Genomic DNA, 18,824 nt, shown 5'->3' with positions numbered 1-18,824 from the left:
TATTCTCAGTCTGTTCTCTCATCCGGCCTAATAGCAATGACCCTGGTTAGACGGTGACTGTACTTTTAAACGTCCTGCTCTCCTGCCATTAAGAACTCTGATTCAAAACACCAACCACACCCTCAAGCCTCAGCCGCACCACCTCGAGGAATTGCCGAAGTTCAAGGTAAATGAACTCCATGCTAGCACAGCCGGGGAGAACTGATGGGATCAAAATCAGCACCAGAAACTCTTACCGAAGCCGGCTTCCGAGAACCAGAGTTGCCTGCTGCCACGCATTTAGTGCCGCCGTCTCTCGCCGCTTGATTAGAACGGAGTTGCATTTTTCGATATTTGGAGTGAACGGAAGTTGATGATGGAGAGGAAGAAGGAAAATCTGGAATATCCGACCTCATCTTATGACAGACAAGGAGGTGGTGCTGTTTCCTCCGAAGTCTATATCCAAGACCCTATTCAAGTCAACGAAGTGTTGGCTCAGAATTATACACTCCATTCAAGGTAAGTTAATCCATGTTCACAAAGATATTCAACCAATTGACTATAGAGCCAAACTTGGTCTTTTTCTCTTCCAGCTGCTATTATGGACCCCTTATGACCACATGAACAGGAGCCTCACGATGAATCTATGAGCTCCAGACCTCGCGACGTTCGTGGACCGCGCACATTCTTTCCGCGGTCTGGCATGGGGTAAGGAATCAGATGCCTACGAGGTCGTCAACCGAGCAGCGCAGCCGCTCTCGATCGTTGTCACGCGAAACTTTTCCAAACCAGCCACAAGCGATGTGAAACAATGGGAATTCGTTCGTGTTCTTTTGGTTCTATATACAGCTTGAAGTCTCGCCCTGTCTTTCTGGAGCGTTTTGACCACGCATTTGACCCGGAGCTCATGGCACCACTCCTCAACATGCTCTTGTGATAACTTCAGTCAAGCGATGATGACTGGAAGAAGCTGTTCCGACCGGAATTTCCTATGATGTACTCGCCACTCAACACGGAAGAGAAACCCGGCCATCATGGCACAGGCCTAGCAATACCATTTGGCAAGGCGCAAGGAGCGAATAGAGAGCCTATAGTCGATCTCTTCGTGCTCAAGAAACACCCTAACGTCAAAATCCTAGCCGAAACGCAGCTCTACGTCTGACCTGCTCCGAGGGTTCTCCTTTGCTGGAGAATCTCCGTCTATTCCCAACCTGGAACAGAACCCCTCTAGAGAGGAGATTGCACAAGAAGAGTGGGAGACGCAAATTATCGCGTGTCAAAACCATCTCAGGGACAAATAGAAACACAAACAAAAGATGTTAGATCGCAAACGCCTGAATCTCTCGGAAAGACTCTCAGAAAGAATTGCCACCAATACATAGGACGATACAGACCAGTATATTGGCGTGAATAAAGTGGTCGTGGCAGCTGCTTGTCAGACTTTTCCAGTGGTGAAAAATACAATGGCCGAATCATCTAAATCAGGGATAGAATTTGACGTATTACAACTGAAAGGAGCTGATAGCAGATGGTTTGTGTGGTGGCTCTTACTTTTAACACAGATGGCTAGTTCAGGAACTCCATGCATGACTTCGAGGAACGAAATGACGGCGGGACTCTGTCCAGGACGTCGGCACAGTCCATTGTCGCGAACGTCGAATATTGTGGGCTGCCTTCCAATCGTTGGACAACAGCCAAGGCTTCTTCAGCGGTATGGAAGATGTAAACGGGAAATACCTGCTCGAGGCTTCTGGGGCAAAGTCTGTGCTGAAGCTCTATTTCGATGGGCTGATACCGGAAGCCATTACACGCGAAGGGGAGATCGAAGTCGTTTACGTCTACTCTACTACCTAATAGAGATCTGTTCGAAATGGAAGAAGCGCTTAGAAAAACGCGATTAATGTAATCTGGGAACACGATGGCAGCAGAACGAGAACCAAGAGGAGGAGTCGACAGCTGCAGATTACCTGACTTCGAATCATATCGAGGTGGGAGACCTTGAAGTCAGCGACCTCACGTCGGAAGAGTCTTGGGAGTTAGTGGAAGATCAGAATCAAGTTCCTGAAGCCTTAAGACAGCCGCAGGTCCTAAAAAGGCTTCTACTTGCTATACTTAAGGAGCTAAGCAAGGTTCATAGGAAGTACTCAGCACAGGATGAGTGCAAGGCCTAGACTTCATCTTCTCTAGATTCTTATTTTGAGATATCGAAAACTAAGTATTGTTATCTGTCTCTTTATTGGTAAAAAGAAAACTAAATTGCTACCGATCTAGTTCTAGCAGCGTTCTAAGTTTCTCTTTCTTCTCCGTGGTTTTGCTGTTGGTTTAGACTTGACCTTTGAATCTATATCACGCCTTTCTCTGCTACCTAAGAGCTTTTTGCTTTCTGGCCTGCCTTCTCATTGAAGCAGATACTCATTCTTTCTTTTCCTCATACATGTGCTCAGTACCTCGACACACATTAAAAGCCGTTACTTATGTCCTCAAACCTTTGGATTAGACCATCATTGAGGATATTCCCACGCGGTTCCTAGGCATAGCTACCATTGAGCCACCGTAGAAGAAACACATTTTTTCTCCCACGGCTCAGTATGCAATCAAACGCGAACATCTGTTTTTCTTCCATAACAGATGCTTATGGCATATGCTTTCGCTGCTAGGGTAGTGACGTCGGCGCCCCGGACGTCGGGACCGGCAAACGCGGGGTTCAGGATTCCCAGAGAAGGAGAGTAGCCCAAGAGAGTCTTTCGCGACAAATTCATCCTCCTCAATACCAGCTGTTTCGGTATCGGAATCCGCTTTGTAGTCATAGGTGCTGCCTGAATGCGGTTGTCCATTGCCTGCCGTGACCCGGTTGACCCGCTGACGCCGCCACTGGCAGGCTGTCTGTGTCTAGGATAATTCGAATCTCTGTGGTTGTGCAGCTTCTTCTGTAAATGATCTCAATCTTGGGTTAAGCACTTCTGGGTCGAAATTAGAAGGCTCGAAAGACAGGCTGGGCGTAATTGCAGATTCGTTCGAGTTGCAAGCTATCCCATCTGCCAACGGTTCGGGCGGAGTGGAACTCAATACAAGAATCCATAAATTGGTTCAGAGAACCTGTAATCGAGTTTGGCGAAAGGTGGTTATCCATATCACTTCGAGGGTCAGTTGTGATATCAGGGAGCATGCAATCGGAAAGCAGGCCTGGATAGTTTGTCTCTTCCTCATCGTCTGGAAAGGCCATGCCCGTGCCAAATTCGCAGTGTGCATCCGTCTCCTCGGGGCTTTCTTCTGTTCTTTTTCTTTTCTCGCGCGAGAAATTGCCTCAGATATGGTGCGTGTCTGTCAAACGACAATACAGAGCCACCTCGTTGGGCAGAGTCTCGGATGGCAGTGAACAAAATGTGGGATGCTTCTCGTTCAGCTCGCCCACTTTGATGTGTCGAACCAGGTCGGCGTCTCGCGTTCAGGAGCGGAGTCGAATGGCAGGATCCTCATGTTTGGCTGCAAGCACCGAGGATAGTGTGCTGAACGAACGAGTGTGCGCCGAAGCACCAATGGCCGGCACACCACAGGAAGCGATTTTAGATGGGAAAAGCAATGTTTGCCCCAGTGTTCTTCCTTGACAAACCATTCGATGTAGGCGAAGCAGAACTCAGGACCGGTTCGCACGACATCCCGGTCAGATGCTACAGTAGTGAACGGCAGATTCTTGACCACGAGACCATATAAGTCTCGAATAGCTTGTTGCGTGTCTTCCGTGCCCAGCTGAGCTTTGATGGCCATTCGTTCGGCGGTTCGCCTCAATTCGGGGATAAGGTGGACAATCTGGCTGATGTTGCTGGTTGTGAGGTTGACAGCAATTTTGGCCTTCATCAGGGGTTTCCAATCTCGGCGCTTGTGCACCCAGTCGCGACAGTACCTGAGGAGTTCTTTTTTTTTTAACTTGCGTCAAAGGTTTTGAAGCTCGTTGGTAAGTTCCGCTCAGACTGTCGCATCATCCGCTTCATTGCGCCGGTTTTGGAGGGTCGCAACTTCGTCCCTTCATTATAATCTCTGCTCTACTGCGGCGGCCGGAAGCACCGTCGGGGAACCTGGCTCGCAGGACTTCTCGAGTCCCTGGAAGTAATCGCAAGCGGTGCGGTCAGTCTTCCCGTCTATGAAAGTCCTCAAGCTGTCGACAGAAGAGCAATTAGCTCGGTAACTAGCTCCGTGTATGCGCGTGCCCTTCTAAGTGATGCGTTGCGATCTTTCGACCTCGGTGTACTGGTCTAGTCTTGTCAGAGGAGGAGCCTTATTCACTTCGCGGGTATCATACCATCGACTTGTTTCCTAAAATAGTGGCGACTTTGGTAAACCAAGAAAAGAACATCGAAGTATCCAGCTGTTCTCAAGGCACGGCACGGCGGAAAGACGTGGTGAAAGCTCCCTGTTTGAACGGTTCATTCGATGTGGTCCTCTGTGTGAGCATCGACACCCCCTTCAATACAAGCATCGACACTACCTCAGTATAAGCATCAACACCCCTTCATTATCAGCATCGACACCCCCTTCAGTATAAGCATCGACACCCCCTTCAATACAAGCATCGACACCCCCTTCAGTATAAGCATCGACACCCCCTTCAGTATAAGCATCGACACCCCCTTCAATACAAGCATCGACACCCCCTTCAGTATAAGCATCGACACCCCCTTCAGTATAAGCATCAACACCATCTCAGCCTCTCTGCCTGTCTTGTAGGCAAAGGCGCGAAAATATACTTCTGCCCTTGATAGTATTTATTCTACTGTTGGGCCTTCTGTTGCTAGCAATTCTTTTTAACTAGAGTTGACATAGAGGCGGAAAAAACCCTTCAACTCGGGTACATTTAGTGCTGGCGTATCTGGTTGCAGTGCTGAATGAACCGGAATGTTGTTGAATTTATCATATCCGCCACATCCAAGAACCCATACCACACCTTTCGTATTCGTCACCTACAACCACTCTTTAACAAAATACTTCATTATCGCCGCTGTCTCTTAGTGCTGCATACGCAAAGTTGTGGGTTTCTTTTTTTTTTCTTACTGCTAAACATCGAGGTAATAAAAACATGCCCATCAACAAGTCCAGCAAGCTAACCGCAATCGCAAATCAGAACAGCTTTTCCCCATTTCACAGGAGTCAGATTCAGAATCGTCAGAGTCGCAATCAAGAGCTCAAACCAAAATGTTCGCATTCTGCTGTTCTGCTCTCAACAATCTGTACCCGCCATCGAAATCCCTTCCTGGATGACCAAGGGGGAATGGCTTCAAATCTGCCAACGCCAGCCAGTAAGAAACAAAAGAGCGATAGACCCACAGCGCGACTGAGGACAAAGAGGTCCAAGACAGCGAGATCCATGCAGCATCTTCCAGGATGTTGATCCCGATCACACACCCAGGCAGTCCATTTTTAACCCCCACTCGATTACCCAGTCCCAGCCTTCCACTGGCCGCAAGCTCACCAAGAGTCCTCAAGGATGAAAACATTATCCGCCAGCTTCTTGACAACGTCACAACCCCCAAGCTACCGAAGCCCGGTGTCTATGTGATCTAGAAGACTCGCTCCCTCAATCGATGCCGAGTTGGGCTCTCTCCCCATAGGTTTCCTACACAATCTTTCCTTCAATTCCCGGACACGCGACTTTGGTATCGACGGCGCAATTTTTGCAAAAGTTGGAGATCCTGCTAGCGAAATTCGCCATGGATAGGCACGGGCGTTGAGAAGGCTACCCATCGCTGCCTCGAATTGGACAAAGATATGAACCCGCATGGACCACCGAGGCATCTGACCGGCTGCTTGATATGGTGCCCTTTTCCGGATTCAATGATGTGTGACCCTCTGAGCGATTTCGCCCTATGGTATGCTCGTCATACTGCCCCTCCTTGCTTTTGCTCTGCATCAAAGTCCTTGCTAACTTTGTGCTTCTTCAGCGCGACTGCTACTACCATCAAAGAACACTGGCCCCATGGGGCTTCAGAAAAGACACGTTGACTTCCGCATGTACATCAACCCAATCGCCGATACGAACGCGCGGCAACTTGGACCCCGACTTCTAGCCTTGTACAGTACCCAGCCCGCAACAAGCCTTAGCCATGCTTTCATATTGTGGCCTTTGCCCATGCCCAGTCTCTGTAAGCCTGGTGACTGGAGATTTGCACAAGACCTCGATAACGCCTTTTCCATATCGATGTTTGGCAAGCTGCGATTTGGAAAATGTTGGGGATGCTTCAGCGACAGATTTCACCGTAACGTGTGGGCAGCGATGCCGGAAATCCGCCACGTCTGCCGAGATCAAGGCTGGCAATTCAGAACGAGCTCAGGTCTCTAGACTCTCTTCGCGCAATTCTGATTCAGGGTCATGTCTGGCGCGACGTCGCCATTTCTCTTCAAACTACTCACCCACAGGATCTGTTGAACGACACCGAGGCCGCTCCAGCATTGAGAAACGCAGGCTCTCGCCTTCTTCTCCGCCATAAACCTTGAATCGGGACTTTCTCTTGTTTGTGGGCGGATAATCTGGGTAAGGCAGGCGTTCGGCGATATCTCGAGTGTCCTAGGTGTCCACCAGACCAGACTGCGGCAATCCCAAAATACTTTGGTCATCGGTCAACTACAGCATATTTGCTGTGGTGGAGGAATGCTTCCTTTTCTAATGAACAAACCAGACAATAAAAACAACATGACTCGGACTCGTGACGGTAGCAGGTTATTGACAGAGGATACCGGGATGGATTAATCATGGTGTATGCAAAAGCTGACCATTACCTTACGTATTGCCTTCCATGACGCTCCATGCCAACCACTCGTGTCAATTCTAGCACTGATGATGGCCATGATAGCAATGGAGGTATCTGACCAGAAGACCCGTAGACTGTAGGGGCTGTATGACCGTCTGGCCGTGGTCACCTCTCCTGGCTTTTCGTCATCGGACAAGGAAATCCAACCTGCCGCCATATAAGACGCTCTTTGTCTCACCGGTAACCGCATGGGTTGAACCCCACCACCCAAACCTTCAAATCACCTTCCATGAAATGCATGACGCCAAAGTGATCGAGAGCGCGTTCGCAGTGTTCCGACGACGTTAGCCATGGCCTCTCCGTCGGCCTCCAAGCACCACAAAACCTCCACAGCCGCGGCTGCAAATCAACAATGAGAATTAGAAACCCCCTTTCCGAGAAGAACTACAACACCGCCACGTCAGATCCGTCATCAAAGACCCGACGAAGTGAGAGCAAAGCCTGAGAAGCAAACTAAGAGACATGCCGAGGGAAATGAGTTGTGGTAGTAGAAAAGACAAGCAGTGGGGACACATCCCGCTCATAATTGACGACAAGGAAGCTCGAGACGCATTCGCAGCCTTGGGCCAGACTCTGCAAGCAACGCTCAAGTCGGTTGTGTGACCACTGAACACATTCCCATCCCGGTTATGTAGAGAACACCTGCAGAGGACTGGTGGTTGAAAAGAAGCTCTGGTGTGTATAATTCGAATCAGTGAAGTTTCGATCGTTTCGCTTTATACCATCGAAGCGGATGCCCCCTGGCAGAGGCATTGCACAGGATATGGGTAACTAGCTGTCAGGCTGATTACCCAACGTACCACATACCCATCACTTCTTCCACCATCAAAAGCCATCTGGGTGTGCCAAATACTATCACAAACCTGAGACTTAAAAGCCAAGGGCCATTGATAGGTACGTAAATGATGGTCAATGGCTGTTACTAGGAAAGAAACCAGTCAGGGTAATACTTGGGTTGCGTTTGCATTTGATCAAGAACAAGGCCGTATCACACACACACATAAACACACATACGGGCTACCACCACCACCACCAGGTTCTCCAAATGGTTGGTCTTGCATCAAAACGCCGGAATCCCAGCCGTCGATTAAGCAGATTGAGATGTAATGATGATACCCGTCCCCCCTTTCAACGACGCCATCACCAAGCTATTGCCTCTAGAAGATACAAGAAAAGGACATATCGCTGAAGGTATCACACAAGCGTCGAAAGTCTCGTGCAAATCAAAACACAGACCATGCTGAGCCCCACCCCCTCTAGATTCCGAAATATGTTCTCACCATAGAAGTCTCAAGCCAATTTGTCTGCAGGCTTTGACATGATGATGAATCATCGCCCTCTCTCACTTCCCTTTCGCTCCCGCTCTTGCCTCCCCTCCCAGCTGTCCTCATGACCAGCACCATTGTGCCAAGATGGAGTGGTGCGCTACACCCACGACTTGTTTATAATGCTCGCCAGCCTTTCCAAACATAGGTTAATCATCATCCGCAGCCTTTTTTTCCTATTCCATACTCTTTTCAGTCGTTGAGACCCGTAACTCAACAATACCGCTGCGCTGTACCTTACCAGGGCGCGGCCAGCTGCGTGTTGCTGGTGTACGCATCACCTGAGACGGCGAAGTCGTGGCACGCGGGATCGGAACCGAGGATATCGGTCAAGGCTGGTGAGGCTGCCGCATGAAGAAATGGTTGCGAAGCCAGTGAGTGGCTTGTATAGCAAGCAATTCCTTTCGTTGTGTCAATATATGGAGAAATGGAAAACTGTTCAATGGGCATTGTGAAGACAACCGTTTGCGACTCGGGTGTAGTTGGCCGGACAAGTGTAGATGATGAAACAGTAAACGAGAAGATCGATGATCCATTTTCATACATACATCGAACAATCGAGTAGCTCAAGGTCAGTTGCTAGATTCGAATAATGGTTATGTGTCCATGTACACGTTCTTGTCCTGTCTGCTTTTCCAAATATCCCCCAGTCATTTATTGCCTGTTTTGTGGCAGAGTTAGAATGCCTGTGATATGTCCATTCGGGGGGGCAAGTAATAGTCCCATGTAATAGGATATAGGTCGTCTTCTGTGTGACTAAGTATAGCACCTTCATTGCCCGTTGATGTTGCCGACCTGCACAATCAGGTATTTTCTCTTGCTCATGTCTCAAGATTCAACTATGATAAGCTCTTGGGACTTGACGTACCGATAGACTCTTTTTTTTTTTTTTGAAATTATCGTGAATATGCCTCCAGGCGGTCTACAAGCTGCTGTTCGGTCTGTGCTACGGTGTCGTTTTCCCGTCTCCGCGTCGCGTCGCCGACGCGACGAAGCTTGTTGAAGATCTGGTCGATAAGCTCCTTGTCGACTGCATGGTGGTTACCAGAGTAGTTGTTGGAAGCTTGGCCCTTTCCAGTGATGGTGATCATGTGCTCTGGATGGAAGAGCCCGGTGCGGGCCTTGTTGACGATGTTGGGCTCAAGGTCGCAGTAGATGGCTCCGGGAACGTACTTGCGCTGGCCTGAGACGATTTTGTCAGCAAACAGGGAGAGGTAGAAATTCAGCACATCTCTTGGGTCAAGGCATATACCAGTCTTGGAGAAGGAGGTGCTGAAACCATGGTCGGGGTCGGCCTTCTTATGCTGTTATATGTGTTGGATCATGGGGATCCCCAAGAGTGGAAGTCCCATGCGAGGGTTAAGAGTCCTGTTTGATACGCGTCTTTTTTCTCTGTCTGTTTATGGCTCTTGTCTAAGGGACCGTAGAAGTGAGAGCTGAAGTGGTTGCTGAAGACATTCCCGGCCCGACTGCCAGTCATGCGGGGGTTTGACAGCCGACTGCGGAACCGTGATTCCAACTGTTGCAACAGTATGAACACAAACTCCCTGCCCGCTGGCGGTAATTGTTTTCGTCAGGTGAAGATTTGCAGTGGCATGCTAATCCAGAATTGAAACGGCCGCGGCTTCTTCGAATGCTTCATGAGCGGCATTTTCATTTTGTTCTTTGAGGCTTCGATTCCTTAAAAAGCCAGACAACCGCTATCGACATCCCTAACACTCCCGGAAGTTGAAAGCATCATGCGAAACCCGAAGACTTCAGAGACCCTAGTTCTGGATTCTTTTGAGCCCTTACTACTTCCAGTGAAGTTTAGTATCGAAAAGCTTGCGGACTATTCCCCGAAGCTGCACGCCTTCCTCGTCACCCTTAGGCGCACTTTCTGTCTTGAAGGACTCTTGAGTGGAATGCCTATTGTCCAGTAGTCTGGAATCTCTTCATATATCGCTATCCAACTCGATCTTTCATGTCATAATGGCGGTGGTGACTTCTCAAGCTCACGAGTGATGTATCCCTCCTCCGTCACCATCACCACCACAGCCACCAGTCCCGTCGATTCCCTCGGCTTCCAGTAATAAATGCCGCTGGGATGATCTTCAAAGACATTGCGGATGCCCGCCCGCTCGCCCAACCCTAAACGCCGCCTAGGACGTAATTCGCCACCGCAGCTGTGAGCCAAGAGTTTGATCTCTGAGGCCGTGCCGATGCAAGTTATCATACAGAGGGCGAGTATGGTCACCCCACGATGCCCCATGAGACTTTTGACATTCCAGGGATTTTCGTGAGACTGAACACCGTTTGGCAAGTGCAACATGAGCCGGCAACTCGGGTGGAAAAGAAAAGCCTTGTAAGGCTTGCATGAAGACTTGGCCGCACGATTGCCAGTGCGAGACACGGTACGTATAAGCAACGGCTGGCTTTGGGACAGTATAAATTTGTGGCGGTGTCATCTCTAGCGGCGGTCTTGAGTTGGTTTAGATACATAGCGAAGTACTGGTTGTAGCGGCGGACCAACGGTGCCTCATGTTCTCAGCAAGGTTGAAGAACAACATCGATAGCGTATCGAAGCTACAGGCTATCAAAGCCGAGATGTAAACTTTGCGCAAGATGTCGGCGACATATTTGTATCAGCCCAGATCCGATGTGGGTTAGTAAACCCGTGGATATAACGCATATGGATGGAGATGTCGTTTGCCCTAATCAGGTTCTCCAATCGTTGAAGTTGACAGTTTCCCTCAGAAGCGAAGGTATAGAAGTCAGCAACCTCGTCCGACTAAAGAATCTTACATAGTGAAGGCCATAGAGCAGCAAGGAACGAGTTAAAGACTGATTTCCGCGAGCTGCGGGCAATGGTGAGGTCGCGTGCCAGCTCACCTGCAATTTCAGGATCAAGACTCATGCTCCGTAGTTGTGTGTATTTGAGATGGTAGCGAAACGTCGAGTCATGAGCCAGCAGCGCCCGGTTAGGTTGTCGCTTGTGAGCTACTTGGTTACGAACGGTGTGTAACAAAGAAAGATGTTTTAGAACGAATGCCTGTGTAGCTGAACTAAAGCCTGTGTCCGCGGCCTCTGAGAAATAGTAACTATTGCGGCATCTTCTAGTCTGTTGTTGCTGAGCAGATGGAGAAATTGGGTGTTAGTCACTTTGATACTAGCTAAGAGACCTTGTTTCGTGACGCTGATTGCTTGTGAAGTATCTGTAGATTGGATGAAGATGTGTCACCGAAGATAGTTGCTTCTTTCTATGTGGTTAGGACGCATGATTTGAAGCTTCAGAGAACTCGTGGGTCTAAGTTTAATGAGAGTGGTTGTAAACTTTGTAGGAGGAGACCGTCTGAATAATATGCTCTTATGTTATAAAGACTCAAAGAGTTATCGTCCGTATTCTAAGTTCTTCACTACTCCCAAAATATACTGGACGGCAATGAAACTCTTTGAATATCTCACTGGTCCTTACTCTTGAGTAAGTTGCCAACCTATCATGTATTTTCAGGTGTCTTGTTCTCCCTTGAATACGTTTCCGAAAATGCTGGGGGCCTGGTGGATGGTGTAGATGCCAACGGGCTCGACATGCGTCAGCGGCATGTTGTCGCCAAAGACCTTGTGTAGGGCTGTCATGAAAAGTGATCTAACGTCTTTTGCCGGAACCAAAGGACGTATATTGTCACCCGCATCTTGCATGGGCTGAGCCAACTTCTTGTATCGCGCGTCCGGAACCGAAGAAAGCTACCAAATTGACTACAGGCATGCTGATTCGTCTCCCACGCGATAGGGACATGGACCAAAACTCAACGATGTGGTACTAACCATGGTTTTGCAGGCCTTCAGCTTTACCAGACTTTGTAGACTACAGATTCAGTGTCTTAACATTCGTATAGAAGGACTCCGCAGCTATCGTTGCTTGGCAGTGCAGCGGGAGTGTAAACTGGGTAGCAATTGCGTGTTCTCGCGATCTCAGTGGTCCCGGTCTGAGACAAGGCCTTGACCTCATCGCACAATAAGTGAAGTATTGCCAGTTTCGCCAAGGACAACGATTTGCTGTGCGAGTCGGCGAGAATGTTGCGGCGAAGCATGCGTTATATGACTCTCACATATCGCCTCATGGTGGTCAGAGTTAGCAACGACGCTTCTTTGTTGACAATGCCTTGTGCGCCGCAGTCTATGTCGCCCGTTTTTACGTTGGCGCTATAATCATGTTAGCTGCGTAGCAATGCCTGTGGCTACAAGTATACGTACCAGGAGAAGCAAATACGTCCTTATTGGGGTTCTTGTGGTGAGAATTGGTAGGTCGTCTTGCTCTCACAAATAGCTGCGAAGTGTGCTCAGGCAGCCCTGCGGGTCAAAAGGCAGGAAACCAGCGTTCATGTAGTCTGTATACCTTGTTTCGCATTGTTTTTTTCAGAGATACCGGGCAAGATTCCAGTTTCCTGACTTGTTGTTGACAGAGAGTAGGTTGGGCTCGCAACGAACTCCCTATGAGGGAATTGACGTTGAGAGGGCATCTGAACCGGTCAGAATCAGGTCAAGACACCGAATGCTCGGTTTCTGGTGCAAGCAGTATGAATCATCGTATCGTCCTACTCACTCTCCGACTTCTTAGTACGAACGAGTCTTCGGCAAGGCGAGTATCGCTCAGAAGAGTATGACTGAGTTGGGGGCAACCGGTATAGCCAATTCCAGCGACCAACTCGAAGCTGCGCTTACCCTAGGTTGTTGAAATCAAGTTGGGGAGACACCAGAGTCAAGTCGCTTCGCAAAGGGGTGAAGAGAGAGTATCACCTGCTGCTCGCTTCTTGAGGGTCTGTTTGTCGAATGGCCTGTATCGAAAGCTTGTTGTAGAATGCTGCGTTTCTTACTGCACTGCTCCAGCTGCCTTGTTGGCGACAATGAATGATTTGCATGCTCCGCCAAGCCCGGAGTGGCCTTCAGCCCAGGTGAACCAAATTGTACGGCACCATACTCCAATCCGCTGGCTTTTCGGTTTTTACTAAGATTGAGATGAGGCAGCACGCTCTCTGATTGGAAGGATGGATTGGTCTCCGTGCCTAATTTGCAGAAGGGCTGTTGTTGCCATTATCGCCAACAACCGTAGTCTTTCCGCCGCTGATGCATCCCGAGTCGTAATCTTGGTCTTCGTGCTTGCAGAGTTGGGATCTGCAACAGCAGAACATTTAGACCTCTTGATTGGGGAGTCTTTCATCGAGATGGGTGTCACGAAATCACTGCTGCCTCATTTGCCTGGATGACAACGAAAGTCGGCAAACTCTTTGGCATCTGTTGCAGGGCTTGAATTCTGAGCTTCTACGGAAGTAAAGAAACGTGACGCTAACGGAGATTCGAGGGTCTGGCTCGGGGAGGGGGTTCGAGGAAGATGACTTCCGGACGTATAGGTATGCAACTGGTCCTCGGTCACTTATCGCTGCCAAAGGTTGGTGATGGGGAGGTTACTTACGTTGGTCTAAATCGGCTGGCATCTTTATGGGCTCGCACGGTAAATACAAGAGAAGAGTCTTGTCAGAGGCTAAATGAAGTCATAAATGGCGCTGAGAATGATTCCGACGCTGCCCGGGTTGTCGGCAAACTCGGCCTGGGCCCAACTAGAGCAATGCCTGGGCGCCTTGGACACTCTCTGCTGCATACTAGGATGCCCTGTTGTTCCATACTTGCTTGGCTTCTTACAAGAAAAGAGCTGATCTCAATTTTTCGAGATTTTTGCATGCCGTGCAGGCACAGCCAGCAGCATGGTACAGTAAGAGTTATTGGTGGTCTTTGCGGGTGAGCAGTATCGGGCAAAGTCCTTAGAATCGATCAAACGACTGAAACATGCTGATGAAGCATATAATATTGACCCGGTGTGCTGTATTGAGGGAGACAAAATATTGCTCCAAAACTTGAGCTTGACATTAGGGCGGGGCTAAGCAGTGCCATGAGCCATGCCGAGGGCGGAGACGGAAGAGAATACATGCCGAACTTGTGTGGTCTTGAAAGGTTCTCCGTCATGGAAGGAGGATCACTTTGAATTGTCAATAGGTGCAGGAGGCAGGGAAGTACTTGCGTATCTTTCGACTGTTTTCCAGAGCCGGGCTGGAAGCATAACGCTGGTTGTCCCAGATCCTGTGTCCCACTATAGGTATCGAATACTGTGGGTATCTTGCGAAAGTTCTGTTCGTTGCAGGAAGCCCACTTGTATTTAAAGATGACGGGGTCAAGAGCGGAGAGTTTGAGAGATTCGGACAAGTCTCTCTGTCAAGGCGGACGCATCCATGGCAAGTTCAGCATCGGTATACACACGCTCTGCAAACTCCCTTGTCTGGCCCGGTGCCTGATCTCGACGGCGAACTCAATGCTGAACTTGCCAGCCTCAACATAGGCTCAATTTCCGTGACCATGTCATAGGTGAAATTCGTTCATGCGTCGGCAAAGCCCGTACTGCGTTGATGCTGATCTCCCGTGGCGCTAACTTTGTCAAAGTTGAAAGTGGTGATACTGATTCCAAGAGACGTCTGACTGGGTGGCACGGCGATTGTTACTCTGAGGGAGTCTGACTGGGTTGATTCCTGTGGCTTTCTCTCGGTTATGTTTCAAGTTGGGACGTAGACATTGGCGGAAGCAATGGTTGAGGGGTTGAGGGGTCCTGACTGAGGCTTTGGCTCAATTAGTTTAATTTGGAATGACACATGGACTCTCATGTTTGAATGCCCGTGGAGGTTTCTTACTGTTAACAAAAACTGCTTCTCTCAACCTTTCAACTTCGTCTGCCTTCTCAAGTGTTTGCATAGAACACATCTCGCGACTTATCCATAGCTGCTGATTGCGGATGTGTGTTAGCTGTCCACTGACTTTGCATCCTCTAAGTTAGTAACTCACTACCCGAACCATTCGTGCGGATTTCAAACTTGCTGGCGGCCTTAACGACAACCCGATCCTGATCAACGGCCCCGAATGCAGAGCAAGGCTGACGTGTAACCTCGTTAAAGTAGTATGAAGAGATACGGCGCCATGGCCGCCGCGGGGGTGTAGACAGCTATCAGCAGACCAGTAAGAGCAATAATCTTTTGCGGCTGGGACCTCATTTGGATGTTAAAACTTGGCCTACTGGATCATTTAGAGAGTCGGGGAGAAGATCGTAGGGCGGAGAAGTGATTGAGCGGTAAACGGGAAACGGGGCACATTGGGTGGACTTGATACTTTCTCTCGTGGTAGCGTCCAAGAAGCTTGCAGAACAGTCTCGTAGGCATTAGTCCGAGAAGCATTTACACAGTTAACTTGACTTACATGCTGCGTATTCATTTCAAGCATCATCGCGAGGATAACTTCACTAGCATATGCTTGTTTTCCGGGAATTAGAGCGCCATCATGCACAAGTATTGCAGCTAGAAATACCGATTTGACGTCCGAATGCAAGTCGGAACCACATCAAGATATGCCGATCATGGTGGGTAAGTCATTTAAGTAAGCTGATGGAAGCTTGAAAATTGCAAAAAAGTATGACGGGTAAGATGCTGGATTAAAATACAATTTTTCGTTTGTCGAGAGTCTGAAAGGCCTGAAAGGAGCAGGTTGCGGAGGATCAAAGACGCTGCCGTGACGTATCTTAGCTTTGTAATCAAACGTAGGAGGAAGGAATCCTGGGGCCATTTACTAACTTCCATTAAGAGCCAACAAAAGTGACCCAAGGCAAAGCTTTCACAAGAAAGAGAGTCCGCTAACAGACCCCTGCTTTGGCTGCCGAGGCGGGAAGAATACTCGCAAAGAAAGCTCTACACAAACACTGTCTTCATTATGTACACAAAAATAATATTATCAAAGGTCTTTTGCCAGTCCGTGGCCTGTTCCCTCCTTCCCGACGCCTGCTTCCCCACAAACAACAAACAGAAGCACCACCACCCATAGACCGTCAGCGGCATCCCATGGCTGTACGCACTTTGCGAATCAACCGCTCTACGATGGCGTCAACTTCATCAAGGAAACTCCGTCGACTAGGCCCTCGCCAATGCTCAAGGTTAGCATCAGCCCGAACAAAGATGAAGGCCATGTAGCTAGACGGCCACAGAGAACACAACAGGAAAAACATCACATGGCCAACTTTTCTTCATCACAGGTCCGTTGAAGCAGACATTGGAGCTACAGCTAACAGAATTACACTCTGTCGTTAGCTGTCAAAATTCACTTCCCAATTCGCTTCCATTACGAGCAACCACTATTTATATTCGAACACCAATGTCCCCCAACATCGAAATTAACGAACGCTACAGAAGAAACGAGACATTAAGCTCGCCAGCGGCTCAGGCGACATCATCAAGCAAGCACAAGGTTCCACTGGCAACCGAAATCCCCCGAGACATGCGCAGCTGATGCTTCCAATGCCTAGTCCGAAAATCCCACTGGCGACAATAACATGAAACGGCCTGCTACTGCAGATAAGGGTCTGTACGTTGCGATACTCCCTCAGACCGGCATAAGTACTGCCAAGACTTCTCGACAGTGAGAACCTTCATGACGAGGAGACCAACGCCACCATCCGCAAGTGCGTCATCATTTGGCTTTTCGGACGGGTTGTACCCTCCCCACGTCCGGCAGTGCGAAGGGAGACGTATCTCATCGTGAGAATCGGCATGGTGGAATGGAGAGGTCCCGTTCGAAGCCAACTTCGATTTTACATGGTACTGATACACCTACTCGAGGCTTTACTTGTTCATTCGAAGATACTTTTGATTCCAAATATTTGCGGCAACCTACTACGACTTCGGTCTGTAGGTTGGAATAGGGGAGGATGGTGTTTTGTGGACAACGGCTTTGTGTTTCTCTATTGACATTTTGAAGACCATCCCAGGCAAGTCTAGTGAGTTTGTTGCGCACAAGCGCCTCTGAGACTTATGTACTTTCAATACAACCTTCGTTTACGTGGACCGGCATTAGTCAGTCAACCAACATGAAGATGGCCGTAGGAAACGAAGAGACGGCTTCCCATGGGCCATGCCACCACATACTTCACTAAAATAACTCGCGAGTATTTGTAGGCGTAAGATAAATGAAATATTCAAACACAATGTTGGTTTCCCTTTCTTTCCTTCTTCCTTAAAAAGCCGCCTCAGTTTACCGCCGGCATCCCCTTTCGCACGTCTTAATGGACAACTTCCCTCAATTCTTGCCGAGGCTGCAGAATGATACCAGATTCAAGAAAACGTCTATAAATACTAAAACAGCGTGCCATACATGTCTTGGATGCTGAGCTGAACCCGGACTTTTAGATGCTCGGCCAAGGAGAGCTTTGGAATAAGCTCGTCGAGAATGCGCGACAAACATCTCTTTACACCAGGGGAGACACCCTGCCGATGCTCTGCAAACCGAGCTCGATGCAGCCACTGCCTTCCCCGACGAAGCACGCATTCCTGGTCAACTCTACTTCTATGGCTACTAATCAAAGATTCCAGCAAACTCCTAGCAAATAAGTTAGAATTATAGATAAGGGGCTGTCGCCTCCCTATACCCGAAAAGGGAGTTCCTCCTACACAACAACTTGCGGCCAATAAGGCTGTCACTGAACGCCGCCTAGGATCTTGGGTGGGGAGGTGGTAATCGCATTGAGGGAATCAAAATGACGCTGCTAACTTAATCGGTAGGTCGTTGAGAGCCTGAGACCAATACACCAACATCATGTTCTAGCACCATAAACATATCTTCAAGCCTACACGAGTGGGAATAGGCTACGTCGGGACAGTTTTGGTACGTTTTACGAGCAAGGAGTGCCGTTAGCAAAGGGGGGGGGGGGGGGGGGGGGAGGTGGGATTGGCACAGACCAAAATAAGAGGCTACTGGGCACAAGAATGAGGGATACTACGTCGCTTTTCAAGCAATCGGTTGGCAACCATTAGATTCCTTGGGTGACATTTCGTCTGCGCTGGGCATTGGCGCACTTCTTTGCCCACGGTACTTCCTTGCGACCCGGGAGCATCTTACTGCTCTGCCACTGTGGGGTGTTTTCTGTAGTAACAGGGGGCGGTAAGCAAGGTGACCTGGACGATGAGAAAGCAAAAGCTATCGTTGTCGTTAACGTTGACGCATTCGCACTTGATGTAACTTTATACCTCCTCCACGAATCTCCTCACCTACTCTGACGAGAGCTATACTGGAGTCGTTCATTGTGGTTCCCTTTTGAGATACGGCGGCGAGGTGTCGCCAGGTCCAAGGCGGCTTCTGGTCGGGGCTTTGTTGAGCCGCCTACCTCATGACACCAGCAAAGGAAGGAGACGCGGCATAGACGTCTTTTTAAGGAAGCGCAATGCGTAGAATAAGTCGAAGTCGATGAGTAACAAGTTGGAGGCAAGACAAGCCCAGGGGGCTATGAAGGCTGCGGGAAATATCGGGGTGGCACGCTTATTAGTGAGAGAACGAGGGAATAAGGTTGGATACTGTTTGATGTAATAGATAGAAAGGATGCTGGTTACCGTTGTATTCAAGTCAACTCGGATCGTGTGCTGCGGCAATCAGCAGCATCTATACGGCCTACAGTTCTTACAGCCTGCAGCGTCCATACACACAGCTAACATTCCCCTTAGTGAGTTCTGCAGGCTGCCGCGGTGTGCTTCGATCTCACTCTACTATTTGCTATCAGCACGTTATCAATCCGTCCACTGAAACTTACTGCCTCTCTTTTAGCACGAGCCGCTATCACACAACACAAGATAAGTCACACTGGTTCATCAACCATTATTTTCATCCA

At 49.0% G+C, this 18,824-nt stretch overlaps 3 protein-coding genes across 3 annotated transcripts; all 3 read right to left on the bottom strand.

Moving 5' to 3' along the window:
- Nucleotides 1-3,378: 3,378 nt before the first annotated feature.
- CTRU02_215811 (uncharacterized protein) lies at nucleotides 3,379-3,834 on the bottom strand (the record flags this gene model as incomplete). Its single annotated transcript, XM_036733781.1, has 1 exon — nucleotides 3,379-3,834. The coding sequence occupies one exon, from the start codon at nucleotides 3,832-3,834 to the stop codon at nucleotides 3,379-3,381; it is 456 nt and encodes a 151-aa protein (XP_036574489.1).
- A 5,166-nt stretch (nucleotides 3,835-9,000) lies between these two features.
- On the bottom strand, nucleotides 9,001-9,386 carry CTRU02_215810 (tubulin/FtsZ family protein; the record flags this gene model as incomplete). Its single annotated transcript, XM_070206580.1, has 2 exons — nucleotides 9,001-9,282; nucleotides 9,357-9,386. The coding sequence occupies 2 exons, from the start codon at nucleotides 9,384-9,386 to the stop codon at nucleotides 9,001-9,003; spliced, it is 312 nt and encodes a 103-aa protein (XP_070059747.1).
- Nucleotides 9,387-13,320: 3,934 nt separating this feature from the next.
- CTRU02_215809 (uncharacterized protein) lies at nucleotides 13,321-13,575 on the bottom strand (the record flags this gene model as incomplete). Its single annotated transcript, XM_036733779.1, has 2 exons — nucleotides 13,321-13,499; nucleotides 13,554-13,575. 2 exons carry the CDS (start codon nucleotides 13,573-13,575, stop codon nucleotides 13,321-13,323), a joined length of 201 nt encoding a protein of 66 aa, XP_036574487.1.
- Nucleotides 13,576-18,824: the final 5,249 nt, after the last annotated feature.

Source organism: Colletotrichum truncatum (genome assembly GCF_014235925.2).
Source record: "Colletotrichum truncatum strain CMES1059 chromosome Unknown Contig_0020, whole genome shotgun sequence".
Taxonomy (NCBI): Eukaryota; Fungi; Ascomycota; class Sordariomycetes; order Glomerellales; family Glomerellaceae; genus Colletotrichum; species Colletotrichum truncatum.
Note: the sequence above shows the minus strand (reverse complement) of the source record. Positions and strands in the feature narration are given on the sequence as shown.